Source organism: Hemibagrus wyckioides, linkage group LG09 (genome assembly GCF_019097595.1).
Source record: "Hemibagrus wyckioides isolate EC202008001 linkage group LG09, SWU_Hwy_1.0, whole genome shotgun sequence".
Lineage (NCBI taxonomy): Eukaryota > Metazoa > Chordata > Actinopteri > Siluriformes > Bagridae > Hemibagrus > Hemibagrus wyckioides.
The window spans coordinates 28,112,951-28,135,647 of record NC_080718.1 but is presented as its reverse complement, the minus strand read 5'-3'; the positions used below and the strand labels follow the sequence as shown (position 1 = coordinate 28,135,647).

Sequence of the window (22,697 nt, the reverse complement as noted above, 5' to 3'; positions counted from 1 at the left end):
TTTTAGTTCCTTTACTTTTCTCTGTCTTAGCTCACATTTCGAAGGGAATTCAGTGTCACAGTTTTTATGAACAGTCTGAAAGTGCTGCTCCACATTTCCCTTCTTCGGGAATAGAGACGGTAGATTGGCAGATCAGACAAATGCACTTCAAATATGACATAAAAAAGTCCTCTTTCCATTCCAGATGGAAGTGATACGTTTTTGGTTTTTTACTTGGTCCAGCTCTCCCACTCATTTTAATATCCTTTCTTTAGCAGAAATAAATTGGAAGGCTAACTAGGTAATTAGCTCGGAGTTTTCAGCAGAGGCGCGCATGTTAATCAGACTGGCTGCCCTGTACATCAGTCAAGTTGCAAATGCCATAGTGAGAATGGATGATTGGCTAACATAGAATTTTTTTAATAACATGTGATCTACCCACACTACCTTTGCGATTGACCGGTCGATCGCCATATTGACATATTGATCGACATATAATTGTTGTTACTGAACATTTACTAATTTAACTACCGGTAACAAATGAAACCTTATTGTAAATTGTTACCAAAAATTAGAAATGGCAAAGAAACTGAAAGACCAAGAAAGGCAAAAACTTATCAAAACTTACCACACACAAAAGTGGGAGTCAAATTAACTTTGTCTATCTCTACTTCCTCTGCCAGGCATGTGTCCTCCACATATCTTCCTTCTCATTAAAGTAGGAGAGCAAAAGCAACAACATCTCTTTCACATCTTCAGTGCAACCACTCATATGTTCCCTCATCACTTTACACTTTGTTACAGCCGGCAGGAATTTTTGGTTCTTGCTCATACCAACAGTACTGAAGTAGTTCAAGAGTCGTTTCCCCTTCAATTCCAGATTGTGTGTGAAAGTTTAAGACCATTTCCGGTAAGTTCCTTGAAGTGAACTGCCATGCCAAGTTCTTTAAACCAAAACGGCCACTCCTCCAGAAGGCATTTTATATTTTTTCCTTGGTTGAATTGTTTATGTTGCGTGTAGAAAGTCAATTTCATTAGATGTTTGACCTCCGCTAGATTTATATCAGTTTGCTGAGACATCATCTTCAGTTTTTCTTTCTTTTCCTGTTGGCTTTCAGGGGTCTCTCCAAGGGGCAGGAATTTTACATCCCAGTTAATGCACCCATAAGTATCCTGGATTGCTGCTCTCTGTTTGGGAGGAATTTTCCCATTGTCAGAGTCATCAGTGCAATGCTTTCGTTTTCTTATTTTGGGTGTGGTAGATCGCTTCACATTTTCAACCCTATACTGCAACTGCTTAACTAAAGAATGGTACCCTGGCCCAACAACATCTCCTTCTATTATGTCTTGCAGAGATTTAAGATATTTTGCCACCAAATGTTTGGCAACTTCAGAAGAATTCCTTTCACTTGGGCAAGAACATTTTCACATCATCTCATTCACCACAATCCGGACTTGGTCGTTTTCTTCTCTTTAAAAACTGCATAAGCTACTCCGGGAACTTATCCCATGGTATCAGAAAGGTATCCACCCAGTCTACATCAGAGCTTTGGGAGCTGCTGGAACAGGGTGATTGTGAACCACCAGGTGAACGATGCCACAAGGTTGCGGGAGGTTCTGGCGAGGCACTAACAGACAAGCTGCTTGTTTCAGGAGTCTGGCCTGCAAAAACACACACAAAAATAATGGTCAGTAACACAATCTGAATGTTTTAGGCTTTCTACTTGGGGAAGTGGTAGCATTCTGTTCAGCAATAAATGACTAACATCTCCATTTCCAAGTAGCAAGGACTTCTCAGGCTTGAATTGGCCTCAATGCTGACTGCATATCAGATTCTTCAATAAACTGAAAATCATCGTATGTCTCCACACCAAGAGTCTGCAGTATCTCTTCTAAAATATCTTTTGTCACCTCTAGAAGGTCAGGCAAGACCTTGTTGTCTCCAAGTCAATCATTTCTGGAATCAAGCAAGTAGATAAGACACTGTAAATAAGGAGTCTCTACTTTTGAGTATTTTTAACAACCTGTTACTGGACAAGCCACAGGTCACCCCTCCACTATATGATCTTTTAAGTGGCATAATAGTTCTTCCGCTATGTGAAACCTGCAGTCAAACAACGAAATGGCGCATTTAAATCGGCAACAAACGCTCTAGCAGTAACAGAGATTGTGGACCGATTGTGACACCGATAAAAATTTGCTTTAAAAGCGGCATAAGTACAAAATGTGGGGTTCATTTTGGTGAACTCTACCGTGCAGCACATAACCCCTCAATGTTCTGTTTTGCTGCAAAAACGACACGTAATCATTTTAAGCGAACTAACAAAATTGTTCATTTTGTTTTGCCTTTAATAGTTAACTCACACCGAGTCACATACACGTGCCTATACGTCAAAGTCTTTTAATTTTAAAGTAAACAAGCCTTTCTCTTACTAGTACTTCAGTCTGAGATTTTGCAAATCGCCACACATCTCCACACGCTGGCAGACTGGGTGTGCATTCACTAATGAACTTCACCAAGATCGCTGCTCCCGAGATAATCAGAAATCAAATTTACTGGCTGGTGATTGGACGAGGCAGAACTCATACTTTGAAATTCAAATGCAGACGTTAATTTACGCAAGAATTTACAGTGTACATAGAAAAAAATTCTGTTGAGGTTGAAATGACTGTAAGGTATGGATATTACTAAAGGATATTCTGTAAAAAATAACATTTTTAAAAAATTTTGTCAATTACAATGAATTAACAATTAATAAATATTGTTCAAATATTTTTCATATTTTTATCTGTAAAAATAACATGATTCTATATGTGTTTAATGGTATAATTTTGTAATTTTAACTGAATTGTATTGCTTTTCTAATGACAGTTTTTTCTATTGCAGTAGTCAGTAAATCTTTACAAATAAATATGAATATATTATAAAAATAATTTTTTTTTTAAATGTATTCTTATTGTAAAATTAACAGGTTTGTTTGGTTTAGTATTTTACAATTGCATTTTAATACTTACAAAATATTACTTGAAATGTAATGTAGTTGTTTTTCTATTTACAAAATTTTTATGTAATGATTTTACAAAATTTCACTGTTAATTTCACAGACATTTTTGGTCGCTGAACAAGGCCCTTAAAGCTCAGTTGTATAAAATGAGATAAAAAAAACATGTCACTCTAGATAAGGGTATCTGCTAAATGTAAATGTTGCTATAATGTGCTACAGTATTTTATAGCCTGATTTTTTTTGCTTCATATCCATATGTACATTTGAAACCAGATATTTACATACACTTTCTGTTTTACATCAATAAATATTAACATAATTTTTTGCATTTGTTAAATGTCAGAATCGAGCGAGGGAGAATTTTATGGAATTTTTTTTTATTACTTTCATCAGTCAAAAATTTACATACACTTCCTTAGTATTTGGTAGAATTCCCCCGAAACTCTTTCACTTGGGCCAAACGTTTCGGGTATCCTTCCACAAGCTTTCTACAATAGTTTGCTGGAATTTTGGCCCACTCCTCTCGACAGAACTGGTGTAACTGGGTCAGGTTTGTAGGCCTTCTTGCTTGCACTCGCCTTTTCAGTGCCGCCCACAAATTTTCTATGGGATTGAGATCAGGGCTTTGTGATGGGCTCCAATACCCTGACTTTGTTGTCTTTAAGCCACTTTGTAACTAATTTGGAGGTATGCTTGGCATGCATTGTCCATTTGGAAGACCCATTTGCGCCCAAGCTTTAACTTCCTGGCTGATGTCTTCAGATGTTGCTTCAATATATCCACATAATTTTCTTTTCTCATGATGCCATCTATTTTGTGAAGTGCACCAGTCCCTTCTGCAGCAAAGCAGCCCCACAACATTATACTACCACCCCCATACTTCACAGTTGGGATGGTGTTCTGAGGCTTCAAAGCTTCGCCCTTTTTCCTCCAAATATACCGTTTATCATTATGGCCGAACAGTTCAATTTTTGTTTCGTCAGACCACAGGACATGTCTCCAGAAATTAAGATTTTTGTCCCCATGTGCAGTTGAAACTGTAGTCTGGCTTTTTTATGGTGGTTTTGAAGTAATGGCTTTCTCCTCCCAGAGTAACCTTTCAGCTCATGGTGGTACAGGACTCGTTTTACTGTGGATAATGACACTGTCTTACCAGTTTCAGCCAGCATCTTCACAAGGTCTTTTGCTGTTGTCCTGGGGTTGATTCCCACATTTCGCATCAATAAACGTTCCTCTCTGGGACTCAGAATCAGTCTCCTTCCTGAGCGGTATGATGGTTGTACATTCCCATGTTTTTTATACTTGCATATTATTGTCTGAACAGATGAACATGGGACCTTCAGGCATCTGGAAATTGCACCTAAGGATGAGGCACACTTGTAGAGGTCCACAATTCTTTTTCTGATGTCTTGGTTGATTTCTCTTGATTTTCCCATGATGTCAAAGAAAGAGGCTCTGTGTTTGAGGTGTGCCTTTATATGCATCCGCAGGTGTGCCACCAATTAACTCAAATGGAATCAATTAACCTATCAGAAGCTTCTTAAGCTCAGAATGGAATCATCTGGAGTTTTCTTTTTGTTTAAAGACACAATAAACTTAGTGTATGTACACTTCTGACTTTGATGAAAAAAAAACCCATAAAAATTCTCCCTCGCTCAATTCTGACCTTTAACAAATGAAAAAAATGTTAATATTTATTGATCTAAAACAGAAAAAGTTTACTCTGATTTAATGTTTGACAGTAAAGAAAAAAAGTTTTTATTTCTATTTTTATTTATTTCTATTTAAGTTTTTTTTTTCTTCTGAAGTGTATGTAAATATCTGGTTTCAACTGTATATATTGATGTTCTTGGCTTCACACGTTCTTTTTGTGTTGTTTTCTTTGTAAAATACACAATGAATGAACTGCACCCATACCCTTCCAGTGAATTTATGGTGGTCTTTTGGAACACGAATCAATATGCTTGTCACGTCCGGGTGCCCCCGCCCTGTGCGGGGCTTGAACTAGGACCTCCATGGTGGTGTGTGTGCCGGCACGCCATAGAGATAGACCCAGTTGCGGGATTCAAAAAAAGCACTGCTTTATTCACGTAGACAAACAGACATGGGGAAGACTAACCAAATCACATAGACTTAGCATAACACTCACTAAACTGAAACAAACCAAAACCTTGGACATGAACTTGGACATAACTATAATTAAAACATAGCACATGAAACAATGAACAAAATACAAACAAAGAAGCAGGCTTTAAAGGTTCACTGTCCAGCTGTTCCTGACATAACCCCCCCTCTAAGGTGCGGCTCCCAAAGCGCCCACATTAAAACTAGAGGACGCCCCAAGGGTAGGCGGGAGATGAGTCCATGATAGAGATGAGATGCAAGGCCTGATGTAGTTCATGGATGCAGTCTATGGCGATGCCCCAGATCCCAGGGGCAAGTTGACATCCGGCCCTGGCAAGAGACAGGAGGGAGGCATCTTCCACCTGTGGTGCCGAGCGACTTCCTCCACAGAAACTGCATCGTGGGGCGGCATCCCCGGCTGGCAAGGTGGTGGAACCACGCTTCCAAGGGGTCCGATAAAAAGGGGGGTGCCCCCCAGACATGGGATCAAGCATCCTCCTCCACGGAACTCCATCGTGGAGCGGCGTCCTCGACCTAAACAAGGATGAAGACACCTGCCTGGGGAAACAGGGAAGGAATCCGCCGGATGTCATCCACCGGATGTCTAGGGCTCTGGCCAGCAGACTGCAAATCCTTGCCTTAAAATGGTCTTAGAACGAGGTACAGGGGCTCGAACCCAGACCTCTGTGGTGGTGCATGCACCGGCACGCCATGGAGACAGACCCAGTGCTGGGATTCAAAAAAGCAAGGCTTATTTCGCATAGACAGACAGACATGGGAAAGACTAACCTAATTACATAGATTTAGCATAACACTAACTAAACTGAAACAAACCAAAACCTTTGCCATAACTCTAACTAAAACATAGCACATGAAACACCAAACATTCAACAATGACCGACAAAGACAGGTACACAAGGATTTCTATTTATTGGGCTACACATTATGGTTAATTGGGAACAGGTGACACAACAAGGTAGGAGAACAATGGGAAAGGCGTGGCACAAAATACAAACAAATAAGCAGGCTTCCAAGGTTCACATGCCACCGCCCTTTCTGGGCCTGGCAGGGAGCTGTCCAGCTGTTCTTGACAATGCTGATCAGAATATACAGGTACCTTACAACACAAAGTGGCACACATCATAGCTATAACTTGCACTCTAGAGTAAACTGAAAATTAATATTCTTGGTGGACACAAATATGGTGGGAAAGGGTTAAAACAACTGGATTCCCATCTCTGATTGTTGTTTTTTTCTGTTGTTTTAGAAAATGGTCTCACCTCCCCATTTTAGTCAAAACACTTTATATAACCATCCTGGCTAGTCAAATAGCTACACCTCCTACAGCAGCACATGACAGCATCATGTACAAAAAAATTATTTTTATGCAACAGTAGTTCTGTTTTACTGACATATTGCTTTGGTAGCATACCTGAAAACAAAACCAACTGGACATTCAAAAAAATATTCCCTAGCTACCAGAGACAGCTCCAAATCCTGTCCCTGTCATCCGGCTCATCTTAGATGCAAATGTCGGCATTCTGCCAGAGCTTCTATCAGTTCCATGACATCCGTCTTACCTTACTCAAAAAATGATCATACGAAATAAAAGACAATAGTATAAGACACAAATGACCAAAACCTTTGAAACATGAACATCTAAACATGACTTAAATAAATAAGCTACTTTGCTTGTATGGAACTGTCTGTGTGCACAAATAAATTTTTTCTCGATAATAACCACTTATAAGTATCACACTACAGCAGGGTTGTCCAATCTTATCTGCAGAAGGCCAGTGTGGCTGCAGGTTTTCATACCAATCAAGCAGAAACCAAACCTGATTCCACCTATTTAATCAGTTGATCTTGGCCTTTACTAGACTCAGGTAGAGGGTTTGTTTATTTCCTAGCAAAAATGATGTAAATGGGAGCCTCAGAAAGACATAACTATGATTGTAGATACTACTTTTTCATTATGGCCCCACACTGGCCTTTGCTGGATAAGATTGGACATCCCTGCACTACAGTGTCCTTACCTTGTAAAGCCATAGTCCTCTCTGCAGGTGAAGTGAAGAAGAAGAAGGTAAACCTACCTTTCATTTATCCAAACCATCTCAAGGAAGCAGAAAAACTTTGCATTTTTATAAAGTGAATTTAAGGTATTTACATAAGATCTTTAAATAAGCTTACTGTGGTGAGCTTTGATGATGCAAAAAGCCACAGGTTGCCTTGGTAACCAATCATTTGAAAAAGAAAACAGTTCAGTTTAGAGTAAACAGAGTACAGGTGACTTTTATGAAACTACCTTCAGTTTAATGTTATTCAGCATTAATGAAACACCAAAAGACTAAACACAGGCACTTTATAGGCAAATGGTTAAACCTCAATGTTGTTCTTTTGTTGCTGTTGTTGTTTGTGATTTTACTGCATATATTCAGATTTATTTTTAGGGTCTACTTAAACCCTTCCATCTCATATAATATATTTGCTTACTTTTTACAATTTATTACAAATGATAATTTTTTTTAAAATATCATAATAAAGAGGGAAAAAAAAGAATTCAGCAGGAAACTGACTGAAAGGGGTAAAAAAAGAAATCCAAATTAAGGGCATTCTGCACTTGCATAAAGTTTGCATTGTCCTTTCCCTCCACTTTTGATTTGTGTGCTGCTGTCACCTGTAATATAATTCCTGGAGAATCTTCAGAGCCCAGCTCAATCACATCAAGGTCAGGGGTGATGGCTGTTCTCTCCATCCTCGTCCTGCTGGCTCTAACAGATGCAGCCACAGGTCTGCTCTGGAAAAATCACATTCATTACCAGGCGAATATGAGCTGGACCGATGCTCAGACATACTGCAGGAGCCATGAAGTAGATCTGTCAGTTTTTGTCACAGAACGGCAATTTAACCTTTTTGCAAATCATTCAGCTGGGATGAGTGGCTGGATTGGCCTTAGAAAAAAAGAAGGTGAGACAACGTTTACAATGTGGTCTGATGGAAGTATACTGGAATACACAAAGTGGAAAGATGGGCAACCTGACAAACCTGACACAGAAGACTGTGTGTTCACTGGCAGTGAGTGGGAAGATGGTGACTGTACAAATGTTAACAACTTCTTCTGTTACACTTGGACACCTCGGTTGTTTGTGGTACAGGAGATGATGAACTGGGAAGAGGCTCTGGTGCACTGCAGAACACACTACACTGACCTAGTAAGCCTTGACTCAGAGCTAGATTACTTTGTGGTCAACAGCAGGAGAAGGGAAATTGTGACACCCACTTTCTGGACCAGTCTACGATTCATGGATGGCTCATGGTTCTGGGTGAACCATTATTGGGTTCAAACAACTTTATTGCCTTCATGCCCTGCCAAGCCTTTCCGGTGTGGAGCGTGGAACATTAAAGCCGGTGTCTGGCAGAACAGAGACTGCGAGGAGAAAATGAACTTCATTTGTTATGACTACATTTGGTAAGTGATTCGACTCCTAGTATCTGCTCAATAACCTTATTTAACTAGTTACATCAAAATCAAATGTAAAACTATTACAAGTAACCTCTACCAACCCATTTGCTTCACTTCTGAAGAGGTGAAGAGGATCACTGGCAAGACAAGACTGCTAACAAGACGCTGAAGAAACAAAGAACAGAGATGCTGAGCAGATTCAATGAACTAACATATAATATTATAAACTGAATTATTATATTAGAATTTTACTTCAGTACTCAATATTTACTTCTACACCTGTTGTAGTAAATATGTGTGTTTTTTTTTTTTTTTTTGTGTATGTAAAATGTGTTCTTTAGTAAATGTTTGTTTAATCCACTGTAAGGATACCGTTGCCCATAAGTGTGATATGCCATATTCAATATTCAGTATGTGTTGTAAGCTTTTTCTAAGGATATGTGTATTTTATCCTCCATTGTAGTGATAATAAACATTAAATAAAATGGTCAAGATTCAATGTTATTTGTATTTTGTGTCATGGTGTGTGTGCAGCATACAGTATGAAATGAAATTCTTACTTGTTCTCCGGTAACATCACAACAAAACATACATTATCTACACAATTGCAAAGACAAAACAAATGACAGAGATTTACAGTACACTTGAGTCATGCCAGATCCCAGCCAGGCATCTAGGGTGAAGATACATAACAGGAGCCAAAGAACGGGGCAAAAACCAAAGAATTCCTGTCTCATATCCAGTTTTCCTAGTATAGTACCTGCACCCCCCTCAGCCCTGACTCCCTGCTTTCCATATCCGCACACAGGTGATGGTTCAAGTGGTTAAGGGTCTGGGTTGTAGAGCAGAAGGTCAGGGTTCAAGCCCCAGCACCACCAAGCTGCCACTGACGATTAAACAAGGCCCTTAACCCTCCCTGCTCCAGGGGTGCTGTATCATAGCTGCCCTTGTACTCTGACCCCAACTTCCTCAGCTGGGATATGCTAAGAAAAGAATTCCACTGTTCTGTAATGTGGTAATGTGATAGTATCCCCCCACACATACTGTATTAGCATATAATATGTAGTTTATAATTAAATTAATCTTCATCTTACAGTAAACTTGTAGTTTAAATCATTTAAACATGCTGTTGTGGTTTGGGTAGTAGTGCATTTGTGGATAGTTGTAAAAAAATGCTGAAAGTGATATGATGACTATGTGAAACACTGCAGATATAACCTCCAGGCCTTTTCTGTGAAATTCCTCATTTTTCATGTCAAAACTAGTAGGTTGTCTGGTGAAGAGAGCAGGGGAGAATAGCCTAGGAGCTTCTATTTGGGACCCTGAAGACCAATGGAGTTGTCCTGTTTAGGGATGGCACTGGCACTGCTAGGGTAAGGGCCTAGAAAAGTTGACCTAACACATATCCCACCTTATCTTCTCCTGGGAAGGTTACCACATCTACTGGGAAATGCATTGTGCAGTCAAAATAAGAAAATGATACCTTTCAAACTGGCAACATGGAATATTAAGATCCTGAATAGTGATGGCAACAGACGTAATAGAAGCACCACAATGATTGCTAAGGAACTGTGGTGCTACAACATGGACATCACTGGTCAAAGCAAGACAAGCCAAGGTCCTCTGAAAGAAGTGGGAGGTGGTTACACTTTTTTAGAGAGGCTATACCCCCTTGTGGCCAGCAGCTGCATGGTGTAGTTTTTCTTCAGGTTGATGCCAGGGTGGGAAGAAACAACTCATCTAATTATGATCAAGTTCAGCATCAAAGTGCCCTGCGCATTTCAGGTAATTTATTAAAAAGTAGCTCAACTGTGATAAATTAAATCAGCTCCAACAAGAAACATATTTTGTGGTTCTGTAAGGTATGACAAATTGAGGGCATTCTCTGCTCTGATAAAACCATGGATCAGAAATGGACCTCCATATCCTCAATACCACACAAAGCTGCAGTTGACTCTATAGGCTATAGTCAGAAAACCTCAGAACTCCATGTGCCATTCTCTTACAGCAGTGGTAAACAGCACACAAGGTAGTACAAACATTATGTGCTCTACACATATATGGTGAATAAACAAAGCTCAAACCAAAAAAATCAATCATATGCTGTATCTTTACAACTCCATAAAGACCATATATGGACCTAGAAGCTACTCAATCACACACCTGAAAGCAGCAGACAAATTCAAAACCTTAAAAGTCCAAAAAAGTCCTTATTCTTTGGCCACCCGCCAACTTTTTATGAGGTGTTGGCAGCCATCAAAACATGTCTCCTGACAGTGACTATATCCCAGCAGAGTTCCTCAAACAAGATGGCTTACTTGTGTGTCTTCGATGCTCCATCAATACACCCTGCAGCTTGATACCCTGGAGAGATGTCAATATTGTCACTAACACAAAACCATCCGAGGCAAAAGTCATTGCACATTGCTGCTAGCTGTTGCAGGTAAGATCCTGGCAAAAGTTAAGCTATGATTTTCACAGTAAGACAGCTACAAGAAAAGTGTTGCAAACATCAGTGACTTTTCATGGCATTTGTCAATGCCGGAGCACTTGCATATAAGATGCCTGCAGTTAATCCTGGGGATCACATGATGTGATTGTGTAGCACATGCCGAAGTGCCTGCCAGGATAAACAGCAAAAGCATCAGCAACTGGACTAACCTGGGCTACCTGAAGCTCGTCTGCCAAAAGAAGTTACCAGATACAGATACAGGCACAGATACCAGCTAAAAAAAATACTAAGAAAATGTAAAATTTACACTTCATGGCTGGAACAAGCTGCTGATAACATCTGGCAGATGCTCTGCCATACAGGAATAGAGCAGGTGAAATCAGAGAGGAACAAAAGAAAAAGCAAAAAAGCTGGATGGCAAAAATAGTGCTACTGGGTACCTCAAAAGTAAGTGAAGCCAAATGATACAAACTGACCATGCAAAAATAGTTGAAAAGAAAAGTTTTGAGTGAGGAAAATTCAATACTGGCTTTAATGGCGGAGGGATACAGTGAGTGTGAGGTTGCTTTGATCATTAAAATTTCAAAGACAGCAGTTCATAAGAACAAGGTCAAGCTACAGACATTGGAGACAACAAAAATACAGCTTGGCAGAGGGAGAAAACGACTCTTCACTGCACTGGATGACTGCCAGCTCATTCAAATGCCACTTGGAGGACTGGAGTAAGGTCATCTCTAATGAGTCCAATTTTCAGCTTTGCCCAACACTTGGTCATTTAATGGTTAGACCAGGAGAGGCCTACAAGCCACAGAGTCTAAAACCCACTGTGCAAATTGGTAGAAGATCAGTGATGGTCTCACAAGCTGAGCTACGTGAATCTTTGCACCAGGAGTGGCATAAAGTCACCCAACAGCAATGTCAAAGTTTGGTGGAGAGCATGCCAATATACTAGAAAATTTGTTTTTTATCCTTGTTTTTAACCCAACTATTTCACAGTACATAGACACCAGAGGAAGCAGTGTTCATTTATATGACCACCAGACATTAATACAGCACAAAAACCATGCAAAAATCATGCAGCCTGCATGATGACCTGCTGGAGAAACTACACAATTGTGGCTTGCTGTGAAGACCAGGCCTCCAGTTGCTGGCATTGCTGATGCTTTTGGCTGGGAGTAGGGAAGTGGAAGTGTAGCAAAACGACAGTTGTCAGTGCTTGGCTAAAAACAAACCCTAACTGACTAGCTCTCCTGTCCATCATACTTTCCAATGTTTGCTCACTACACAACAGAGGTGTAAAATATTGGAGTAAATGTACTTAATCACTGTACTTGAGTATTTTTTTTTGTGTGGCTACTTTGTACTTTTACTGAGTATCAAACATATAAGCAACTTTTCTCTTTACTCAGATACATTTTTGATTGAATATATGTACTCTTTACTTCACTACATATGAACTGACACTTACCGTTACTCTTGGAACCATTACTTATCTGCTGGGGCTTCTTCAGCAAAAGAAGCGATATTGCCATCTGCTGGGAATTGAAGGTACTAGATGCGATTTGCCTTTATGCGCCAAATGTTCTGCACCACATGAATGCGAATCAGATGTTAGACGTTAGACGTTAGATTTGTTGCTGTCGACTCCGACTCTAGACTCCCAACGTTGGAGTTGATGGAATCGACCCTTCGATTCCATTTACTGTCAATCAAAACAGGGCTAGTATTAAGAGTACAAGGTTACTGAGTGTAACGTTGTTATTTTGGGAACATTTCAGCTGTCAACAGATCACCAAAGTCTCCTGCAAATTTGTGAAATGAGCAGACAGGAACATTGTTACAACATGAAACCAACATGAACATGTTGAAGGGCATAAATCCAGGTCTAAATACTTAGAGTTAAAAGAAAGTAATGTAACAGTTCACTAATGTAACTTGCTAGTTCGCGCAATCATGGCTATCATTTAATGGATTTAAGCTAATGACAGCATCAAAGAATTATGAAGTTGACAAGGAGTCTACAGGAGTCGATTCCTATGCTGGAGTCGATTCCGACTTCAGACACATTAAGAGTCAAAGAATCGAATCTTTTAGTTTGCTGAATTCCAGGTGTTTCACATTATTTAATGACATGTCTGCAGTCACTGATGAAGCTGAAGCTGAAGTCAGCACATGCAGTGACAGCACTGACAACCATCCATGGCCTTATTTAAAAGAAATATTTTCATTTTCTGGCATACAGAATGACTCTTACAGGATGCAGTGTCTACTTTGTTTGCCACGAACCACAGAACTAAGTGCTTTTAAAAATTCATCGCCAAATTTGAAGAAACATATTGGGATAAGAGTGTATTAATGTTAATGTCATTTAAATTTAGCCGAGGGAATATGTATAGACCAATATTTGAGTTTACAATGGTGTTGTCAGCGTAATGTTAGCTACCATAACTTTTTGCTGTCAGCAATACCAAAAGTTACTACAGTAAATGATACGACAAAATGCATTGTGGCTTGACATAACACTATATTTTAACTTAATTAAATTTGCAGTACAAGTGAGTGAATGCAGTCAATAAAATCTAAAGATCTAATCCATTTGAATGTCAAACACTAGAAATCTCTGCTAACAGATTATAAATGGTGCATCAGTGTATTTAGCTGTGAGTTTCTGTATTTATCATTAGATTTAATTGAATTTATGACCTGGTTTCACAGACTATGCTTAGCTAAAGCCAGGACTATGCCAGGTATATGTATTTAATAAATTGAAAAATAACACTGCTCCTCTTTGTTTCATTTTATACAGAGAAATCATCCTAATCATTTGAAAAAAATACTCAGAGCTGACCTCAGTGTCACAGGCACGGCAACCTCAGCCGCACCTCCGCGCTCCCAATCACCGGACTTTTAATTGCTCCACCTGCACTCAATCACACGGCGCCTACTTGAAGCCCTCACTCACAGAGGGCAGCAGCTAGTATTAGAACTGTTGGTGCCTGATCAAGTCTCTTCTAAAGAAAGTTTAGGTTGGTATTTCAGTCTGTCTTCTTTGCTTCGTGCCTGCCTTAGTTCTCTTATTCGCCTAAGTCTAGTTCTGTCTCCTGCCTGCCTGAGTTTATTAAACACGTGTTGGATCTGCTCTCCGTCTCTGGGTGTGTTGTTACACTCAGTTGCACAGAAGAGGAAGAATGTGAGCCAAAATATGGCGCCTATACCAAAACAACTCAGAATTGGAGAGACAAAGATAATTTCTCAGGCAACTGTTGATAAAGCTGTGATGCAATTCATTGTCTCCAACCTTTCAGCATAGTTGAAAAAAATGAATTTAAGGACCTGATTCATGATTTGCAGCCTAATGCTACTGTATGATCAAGAGCCACCATCTGTGCCAAGATAGAGGAAGCCACAGGAGAAATGAAAAAAAAAGTGTAAAGGAAGCCATGAGAGGGATGCATCTGTACAACCACTGATTGCTGGATTGACCCAGACAATCTACACAGATGCTCTGCAGCCCTTGCCTGTCGGCAGTTAAAGGGGTCACGCATTTGATGTTCTTGTAGCTGCTATACATGACTTACACTTCAAGTTTGAGATCCATGAAAACGTTATCTGTATAACAACCGACAGTGGATCAAACTTCTTGAAAGCGTCTCGTGTCTATGGAGGTGAGACCAAAAACTCCAACAACACAGAAAGTGCAAAAGCAACCTCATCAGAGGATGACTGTGACACTCAAGATGGGAAGAAAGGTGAGGAGATTGAATATGTTGAGGTTGCTGATATTCCAGCTAAGGATGATGTTGAATTTCATTTGCCCAGGAATCAACGGTGTGCTTGCCATCTTTTGAACCTGGTTTCCACTGTGGATGTTGACACTCAGTTGGATGAAACATGCGAAAGGTTATCGAGATTAGCCTTTTCCAAATGTTGGGCCTTGTGGACCAAGTGTGGCCGGTCCACCAAAGCCGCAGAGAGGGTGGAAGAGGAATGTGGTATGCAGTTAATTCGTCCAAAAGCCACACGATGGAACTCTTTCTTTCTTTCAGTAGAGAGGATCCTGAAGATCATGAAGGAAAAGGAAGATGGTGCTTTCCAGAGTCTCTGTGTGGAATTCAAAATCCCCATGTGAGTAAAGTTATAATACTCTAGATGTAATGATGCTATTTTCTTTAAAGTTTCTCTCAGAGACTTGTATGTATTTTTATCCACCACCAAATGTGATTTGTATGGTACCAAATCATCCTGATTTGACAGGTGAAATAATGGATAGTTACTGTTACATTACTTGTTAGTAAAATTACTAAATGTGAATTGTATTAAAAGTCTTGACTTCTTTAAAGGAAATCTGGAGGAGGCCTCACAGACTAAATGTGATGCCACCTCATCAGAGGAAGAGGATTTATTTAAGCAAATAGTCATCTCAGGCACATCAAGGCCCAACAGTGCTTGATGGCTATCTGAAATGTGCTGGTGATGACATGGTTGTCCTAAAAAGCTTCCCATCTCTGTTGAAAATGTCTTTAAGGCTCAACACTCCTCTACCTGCATCTACTGCCTGTGAATGACTTTTTAGCACAGCTGGCCTCATTTTCAGTCCAAAGAGAGCTAGAATAAATTCCAAGAACTTCGAGAACTAGCTTTTGTTGAAGTTGAACAAAACTTGTTGCACCTCTCTGAGCCTGAGAGGTGCATCAAATCATCGTCTGCTCTAAATATTTGATTTTACTTTAAATTTGATTCTGATTTTCAAATCTGATTTTACTAAAATTTGATTTTAGTTGTCTATTGTACTGAAAATTCCTTATGCCGTTTTTGAAGACACGAGTTTTACTATGATTGTTTAGTCTGTGTTCAAGCCTGCTTCTGCCACGCTTAAGAGGCTATTGTATTGAGGCTGTTGTATCTTGATTTAATAAAATATTTTCGGAAATAAACCCTCAAGTCAACTGTTCCTTGTTTTTCATTTTATATATCTCTTGATATTTCTTGGACAAGTGCATCTTTGAACCTACATTCAGTATGAGTAAAATACTCAAGTACTGTTAGGATATGAAACTTTAAGACTTACTCAAGGTGTTTGGGAATTAGTGACTTGTAACTTGTAATGGAGTAATTTCTGCAATAAGGTATCTGTACTTTTACTCAAGTATGGTTTTCAGGTACTCTTTACACCTCTGCTAGACAGTAAATTGGACTACATCACTTGGAGTCCAGTGAACAGCATCTTGACCACCACTGCACTGAGGACTAGAACCACCCAGGGATGTGTGTTCAGTCTACTACGATTCACTTTGCTGACTCTCGTATGTCATAATCAAGGTGCAACAGCTAACAGCCAGGTGAAGAGCCAACAACCTGTCTCTAAATGAGAACAAAAAAATGACTCCAAAAGAGAACAGAGCAACCATTCTCTCCTCAACACTGACTGATCCTCCATAGAGATTGTCAAGGGCACCAAATTCCTTGGAGTTCACCTGGTGGAGAACCTGACCTGGTCACTCAACACCAGCTCCACCACTAAGAAGGCCCAGCAGCGACTATACTTTCTGTGAAGGCTGAGTAAAGCCCATCTCCCACCCCTTATTCTGACCACGGTCTACAGAGGGATCATCAAAAGCATCCTGAGCAGCTGTGTCATTGCTTGGTTTGGAAATTGGAAAAGTCTTGGACTGCAAGACCATGCCGCTGATGAAGGGTAGCTAAGACATTTACAACAAACACTGCTCAATAAAGTCGTGTGCATTGTGGATGACTCCACACACCCCTCACACACACTTTTCAACATACTGTTGTCTGGAAAAACAAACCAAAGCATTTGGGCCCTCACAATCAGACTGTGTAATAGTATCTTTCCTCAAGCCAAATAGACTCCTCCGTACTCAGGGACTGGTCTGACACACACATACACTCAACTATACATCTTAGTCTGCAATTTTTGCATTTTTTAACAATTTAGCAACTTTTTATCAATTTCCAGTTACACTCAATGATCTGAAACATCCATGGAACAAGTTCCTGTTCTCGTTTAGGTTATAGCTGAAATATACATTTCAGTCAACAACAACAAACACACATCATGGTACTATGAAACAACATAGCATAAACTACTCTGTCTTAAAGATGTGAGAAAATATAAAGTTACAGCTTTACAGCATCTGACTGTTACAAAGTGCTGACACTGGGGACTCCCAGAAGAAGATTTGAAAACAAGTCCCACAGCTTCATTCTGAATCAACTACAGAGGGTGAATGGCACTCGGAGGCAGATCTGTCAGGAGCGAGTTGCTGTAGTCCAGTCTGAAAATGACGAGGGAATTTTTTTCCACTCACCGGAGATTTTAGGAACAGTTGCACACCTCATGTGGCACCAGCGCAATACATACAATCAAATAGCTACAGGTCAGGTAATGTTTACATTAAACAAACCTGACTGTGGCACGGTTGTTGGTGACAGACAGGGAGGTCTGAACTTTTGAAAACAGAAACTGCCGATCTCCTGGGATTTGGTGTGGCTCTGGCATGGAGATATGGCTTGCTGATGAGAGTGGGTCCGAGGAGAATTGTTAGACATGTTTGAGCTCAAAGGAAGGCTATGGTATATCAAATAACTGTTCTTTACAATGGTGGTGAGCATAAAAGCATCTCAGAATTGCAGCACACATGTGGATGTGCTCCTGATGGTAACAGTCAATATTCAGACTTTTTAGAAGATTTTCTAATTCTGTTCATAGTTCAGCAAATCCACTGTGGTTTCAGAGTTGCACAAAATGTAAATGTGTAAACTAGTTTTTGTGTTGCACATGCACGTAAAGGTTCCTTATATTACAATGCAACCTAGTGGCTTGAACTGCCGTTGCTATCATTATTCATGTAGATTCATTGTAATACTGTAACTGTGTGCATACATTACTGCTTTCCATATTTATCTATTATAACACATGTTATAATAATATTGTATCTGGTTGTCGAACTTTTGTTTTTACTTTAAAATTTTTATGTCATTACTGGTGTATTAAAATGTGGTAAATTTCTATTCACTACATACTAAAGCAAGTTTGTGTGACAACATTTCAGTGGCTAATAAAAGGGGATAATCCAGCCATAAGGGTTTCATTTGATCTCTGGTCATTTACATTTTCAGCATATCGCAGACAACCTAATCCAGTGCGATTAAATATTTCAGGAGGTTTAAACCCAAAAACTCAGCCCTCTAACTGGAACGATGACTGGAAAGAAATCTACATTAATACCTATAACTATAATCTAATCTAAATATGTTGGATAAGGAGACTTGTTAGGAATTAGGAAACAATTTATTTCCTGTTCTTACTTGTTTTCAGCTAAAAAACAGTTGTTTCTGCAGCAGCCTCTAAGCTTGTCATGTTACTGAGAAACTACAAAGTATACACTCCGCTGTTCTGAAGATATCTTTAGTCTAAAACTTACAGCTTTACATATGACTCTGTAAAGTCAGAGGCTGGAGACTCCTGACATTAAAGCCTTCTTCAATAAATTTTAAATAAATCCACGTTAGAAACAACACGCATTTTAACTGGTCATGTACTATACAAGTTCCTTCAAGTGCGTAGTTTCTATAGAAAAACTAACGTATTACAATGTCCACACATTGGGGGGGGGTGCATAAAATTTTGGACCTGTGGGGTCTGAACAGTGCACTGTGCCCAAACTTATTGCGTTGCAAATCATGTCCAAAGACTGGTTCGTGACAGTAGACCTTAAATACGCCTATTTTCACAAAGGCATTCTGCCAGAGCACAGGAATGAGCTTGAGATTGTCAATGTCAAGGTTAAGTTAACCCTTTAACGCACTTTGAGTGATAGTACCTATCTTCCTGGTTTTGGTGCAAACTGTATTTATTTTTAGTTACTGAATATTTCTCTGTGTTTGTATATCATTTTAGTTTCACACTTTTTTGCAATAAATCCTGTCCAAATACAACATGTGCCTGTTCCTTGGAGGAAATGATGCAGGAAAGAGTTTAGCTGGCTGTGAATCTCAATATAGGACACCAGTCACATTGGGTGAAACAGTACAAAGGCCATTGCTCTTTATCTGTAGCTGAGGTTAAGAAGAAAGAATAAAAGACTCAACCATCCCGGTTATGCTTGTCACATGCTTTTGCTTTTTGATCACTGATATTTGAAAGAACGTGATAATGCCCTGCCATACAGTATTAGCCGTACAGTATTATCTTTTTTTTTTTAATGTAGTTTGCGATTAAACTAATCTTTAACGTAAAGTAGACTCGTTGTTTAAATCAATTTAACATGCTGTTAGGGTTTGGGGAAAAAAAACTCTTGCAATATTATGTTTTTGTGGGTACTTAAAAAAAAAGTGTTTTTCCACGGTGGTGAACATCATGGTGACTGTGAAACAGTGTATACATCAATTTCATGCTTTTATGGTGAAATCCTCATTTTTGCATGTCAAGCCATGAGTATTTTGACCAGAGACAGTAAGGTAAGGCCCTAGAAAATGAGACCCAAAACATACCCCACTTACCTCACATACCTTCTCCTGTGTAGGTTACCACACCTATTGGGAAATCCATTGTGCATTTAAAATAATAAAATGATACCTTTTAAATACACAGAATGTCGGGGCCATCCTGAATAGTGATGGGAACACAGAAGGACCATGCTGACTGCTAAAGAACTGTGGTGCTACAACATGGATGTCATTGCTTTTAGAAAAACAAGCTTCCTGGGCAAAGGTTCTCTAAAAGAAGAGTGGCGCACCTTTTTAATGCTGAGGCTACCCCTTTGTGGGCATGGTGTAGGACTGGCAATCAGGCATACTGGCAATTACACACCCACTGGAATAAGTGAGAGGCTGATGATCCCCTGTTTCTACCTGTTTACACCCTTCACATTATTTCCAGGAATGGCAGGGTTTTTCTTTTGACTAATGCCATGGTGGGAAGAAACAGCAAGTGGAGTAGCGGTTAGACACAGTATTCGACAAGTTATCATAAGTGGTTAACATTAACTTTGTAAAGCATGATCTTACTACTACAAATACACTGTTTCAACAGAACACTAAATACAAAATTTCTTGGATCTAAACACTAGCACCTGACTGACTACATATTGACACCAGCCCGGTCTTAATGACCAAAACCATAAGAGATGCTGAATGCTGGGCGATCACCATTTGATTATGACCAAGCTCAACATCAAATTGCCCTGGAGCATTTCAGGACATTTACAGAAAGGCAGCTGAATTGTACTAAAATCAAGTTAAAATCAGCCTCAACAAGGTACATGCTGCATAGTTCTGTAGGCATAAGAAAAGGAGGCCATTTTCTGCTCTAATAAAACGAAGGATCAGAAATGGATCTCATTAACCTCAATGCTACACAAAGCTGCAGTTGACTCTATAGTCTACACAGTCAGAAAGCATCAGAACTGGTTTGATGATATACCATCCTGTCACTGCTAGAAACCATGTAAACTATAACTAAAAGGGAGAGCCAGAAAGTGACGCAGACTTGAGGTCTTTCTGGGACATAAAGCATCCACCCATTCCACAGACTGAAAACCTGAGCGATGTGCGAGAGTAGTAAGGCGACAGCAACCAAACATCCCAGTACACCAAACACTCCAGATCTGCTCCTTTACCTGAAAAAAACTACACATAGGAAGCTAGACTAAACAAATTTGTTTTCAGCCTGGACTTAAACACCAAGTCTGTGAGTCCCGAACACTAACTGAATGGCTGTTCCATAACTGCAGAACTTTAAGAAAAAGCTCTGCTTCTTGCTGTAGCCTTGAGATACCAACAAATAGCCTGCACCTTTTGATCCAAAAAGGCATAGCAGATCATAAAAAGTAGATAACAGGTACTGTGGCGTGAAACCATTCAGTGCTTTATAGGTCAGAAATAGTATTTTGTTAAATATTAAAGTATTTGTTAAATGTTAAAATTTTCAGGTTCACTCGGAGTAGAAGCCTGAGCTGCAGTGCTGCCGTTACCTCTGAGCTGAATTCCACTGAAATTCAGGGAAGAGATGTGCCAAAGAACCACACAGAGACAATGAATATCAAAACTCTCCAAAATTTATCAGTATTTCTCAGTGGTGGACAAAGTACACATCTCCTGTACTTAAGTGAAAATACAGATACCCTAGTTAAAAGGTTACCCCGGTAAAAATAGAAGTCCTCAATTTGAATTTCTACTTGAGTTAAAGTACAAAAATACTTGTATCCAAATGTACTTAAGTACAAAGTACTGCACTTATCCTATCTCTAATGTTGTTATTTTATGTAATTAACTATTCATTTTATGTGAGAAGAATCTGTCCCTCTACTCACACATGCCTGTTAATACAAGGTCTTAGAAATCAAGGAGCACAAGGGGAACATGGGTGCTGTAAAATAGCAAGACTTGAGATTAATTAGGTTTTCCAGCTAAGATTTATATTATTCTTAAGATAGTAACATATTAAAACCTAATAAAACACTTTACCATGTAGATGTTGAAATAACACATTTGTGTGTGTGTGTGTGTGTGTGTGTGTGTGTCAGTGTTTACAGGGCAGAGGCATTTGAGCATGGACACTACATAAGAAAAAGCACCGTTAAAGACATGGTCTCTAGCTTGTAAATTGTTTCCTACATGAAGTGCTTAAAAATGAAAATATATACATCATGCCAGAAGAAAATAAGTACTACAGCGGGACAGTCTGACTTGATAACTCCTACAGAATAACAAATGTGTACTGGACACGCCTGTGTCCTGGGAATCAGTTTTAAACAAATGACAAACAAGGATCGAAGCAAATTACTTTAACAGAAACTTGGTGCTCTACAGATTCAGAGGAAAAAAAGTCCAAATTCAATCATTATTTTAGTATTTAGTAACCAATGCTTTGAGTTTGATGGACAATTACAGTATTTGTGCAGCAATCTTATTCTGCTTTACATAAAACTATGAAAAAGAAACAAATTCTGCAGGTAAGGCCACAGGTCATGGGTGTGCAGGTGGCGGGTGGGGGTCAGGGTTTTCTTCCATTGCAGGCTACAGTATTTCAGGGTGTGACAGTGCAGTTTTAATGCTCTACCGAACAGTTTGCGATTGCTGCATTTTTGCTGCCTTTCAAGGGAACTCAACGCTGCATCATGGCTGATTCTATGGAAACGCCAATAACAATGCTGTCACACACCAGGAGATGTCTGTCCTGGAAGTCGCATGAACAAGCCGGGAGCAGAGCACCATTAGCCCTGTAAGACCCAGGACGCAGGAGTGGGGTCCAGGTCCAGGCTACATAACCTGATAAAGGTGTTCAGAGAGGACCAATTTGCCACAGCACAAATTTCCTGGAGGGGAATGACCATAACCAGAGTGCTGGACAACATCTAACTGCAATCTACACCTAGTGGAGTAAGCCGTAATCCCTAGAGGAGAAGCCACACAACATGCCTCATTTACATTTATATTTACATTTCTGGCATTTGGCAGAGCAACGCACAAAAGTGTTTTGAGGTCTCTGTCAATGAATACATTGAACACATACAACACTGGCTGAATAGGTCACAGACGTAGGATACAATCAGCCTAAAAACTGAGGTTTTTTATGTACATACAACAATACATAAAACAAACAGGGAAAAATAAGAGCTGGTTTCAGGAAGAGGTAGCTCGTTTGAAGACA

At 39.6% G+C, this 22,697-nt stretch overlaps 1 protein-coding gene and 1 long non-coding RNA gene across 2 annotated transcripts; one reads left to right on the top strand and one right to left on the bottom strand.

Moving 5' to 3' along the window:
* Window positions 1–607: 607 nt before the first annotated feature.
* On the bottom strand, window positions 608–2,474 carry LOC131359102 (uncharacterized). The gene is made up of 2 exons (XR_009205740.1): window positions 2,413–2,474; window positions 608–1,641 (listed from the first exon to the last, which is right to left on the bottom strand). It is a non-coding gene; the product is annotated as an uncharacterized LOC131359102 (long non-coding RNA).
* A 5,315-nt stretch (window positions 2,475–7,789) lies between these two features.
* Window positions 7,790–9,056, top strand: LOC131359589 (macrophage mannose receptor 1-like). The gene is made up of 2 exons (XM_058399561.1): window positions 7,790–8,577; window positions 8,694–9,056. Coding segments are annotated over exons 1-2 (732 nt in total). The 5' UTR covers window positions 7,790–7,846; the 3' UTR covers window positions 8,695–9,056.
* The last annotated feature ends 13,641 nt before the right edge of the window (window positions 9,057–22,697 follow it).